This window comes from Propithecus coquereli, unplaced genomic scaffold, assembly GCF_000956105.1.
Source record: "Propithecus coquereli isolate 6110/MARCELLA unplaced genomic scaffold, Pcoq_1.0 Scaffold32, whole genome shotgun sequence".
Taxonomy (NCBI): domain Eukaryota; kingdom Metazoa; phylum Chordata; class Mammalia; order Primates; family Indriidae; genus Propithecus; species Propithecus coquereli.
The window spans coordinates 7,787,630-7,788,555 of record NW_012148841.1 but is presented as its reverse complement, the minus strand read 5'-3'; the positions used below and the strand labels follow the sequence as shown (position 1 = coordinate 7,788,555).

At 34.9% G+C, this 926-nt stretch overlaps 1 protein-coding gene across 1 annotated transcript in view; it reads left to right on the top strand.

Annotated features, from left to right (window-relative positions):
* Positions 1–926, top strand: part of COG5 (component of oligomeric golgi complex 5) — a 421,822-nt gene that overhangs the window by 354,994 nt on the left and 65,902 nt on the right. The window contains exon 15 of the mRNA XM_012650297.1: positions 269–331. Coding sequence (XP_012505751.1) covers positions 269–331 — 63 coding nt within the window. The remainder of the gene's footprint in view (positions 1–268; positions 332–926) is intronic.

Sequence of the window (926 nt, the reverse complement as noted above, 5' to 3'; positions counted from 1 at the left end):
AATTGCAACCTGTGTAAAACGAATAAAGGAAACCTAGCTCTTAGTATTCTTAACATTATTTGAAGTATGTATTTGCTTTATACATGAAAGTATTTTCCAACCTATCTTAATAAGTACTAATGAGTTTTTAAATCATGTATAAGACATTACTATAATGATAGTAGTTTATGTATGGCTTGTGAAAATAGCTTAACATGTTATGATCAAAATTAGTATTTACAAAAATAAATTTAAGCAAAACTCTAACTGGATCAAAACCTTATTCTAGGTAGTTTCCAGTCAGAGCTCATTCCCACCAGCAGCTGAGCAAACTATAATTTCAGCCCTAAAGGTAAAAGAATTTAATTTAATCTTTGATTCTATAGATCAAAGTGGTTTCAGAATTATTCGTTTGGCTGAGTGGTATATGTCATGTTTTAAAAATGATTCAGAATCCTCTATATATACAAAAGTAGCATGTTGGTAATTATCCTAAAGAGAGAAGATACAAATGTGTTTGTGTTTTCTAGAATTTAAAAATAGACCCTTTTTGTGTCTACAGATTGTGTTCTGCTTATGATAATTGTATACACAGAAGCAAGAGTCTTAGAAGCATAGAAGTCTTAGAAGCTTAGAAGCACTGTGTCTAAGGGCAGTATACCCAGTATTATCCCAGTAAAGCAATGGTTCGCCACTAGAGTGATTTTTGTCGCCTAGGGGACATTTGACAATATCTGGAGGCATTTTGGATTGTCATGACTGGGGAAGGGGGTTGCTAGTGATATCTAGTCAATGGAGGCCAAGGATGCTGCTAAACTTCCTGCAATGCACAGAACAGTCCCCACGTACCTCCCACAAGGAATTATCCAGCTCAAAATGTCAGTAAGGCAAAGGTTGAGGAACCTTACTTTAAACTGCGGTGCAAAACCAGGGTATATTCTCTTTTT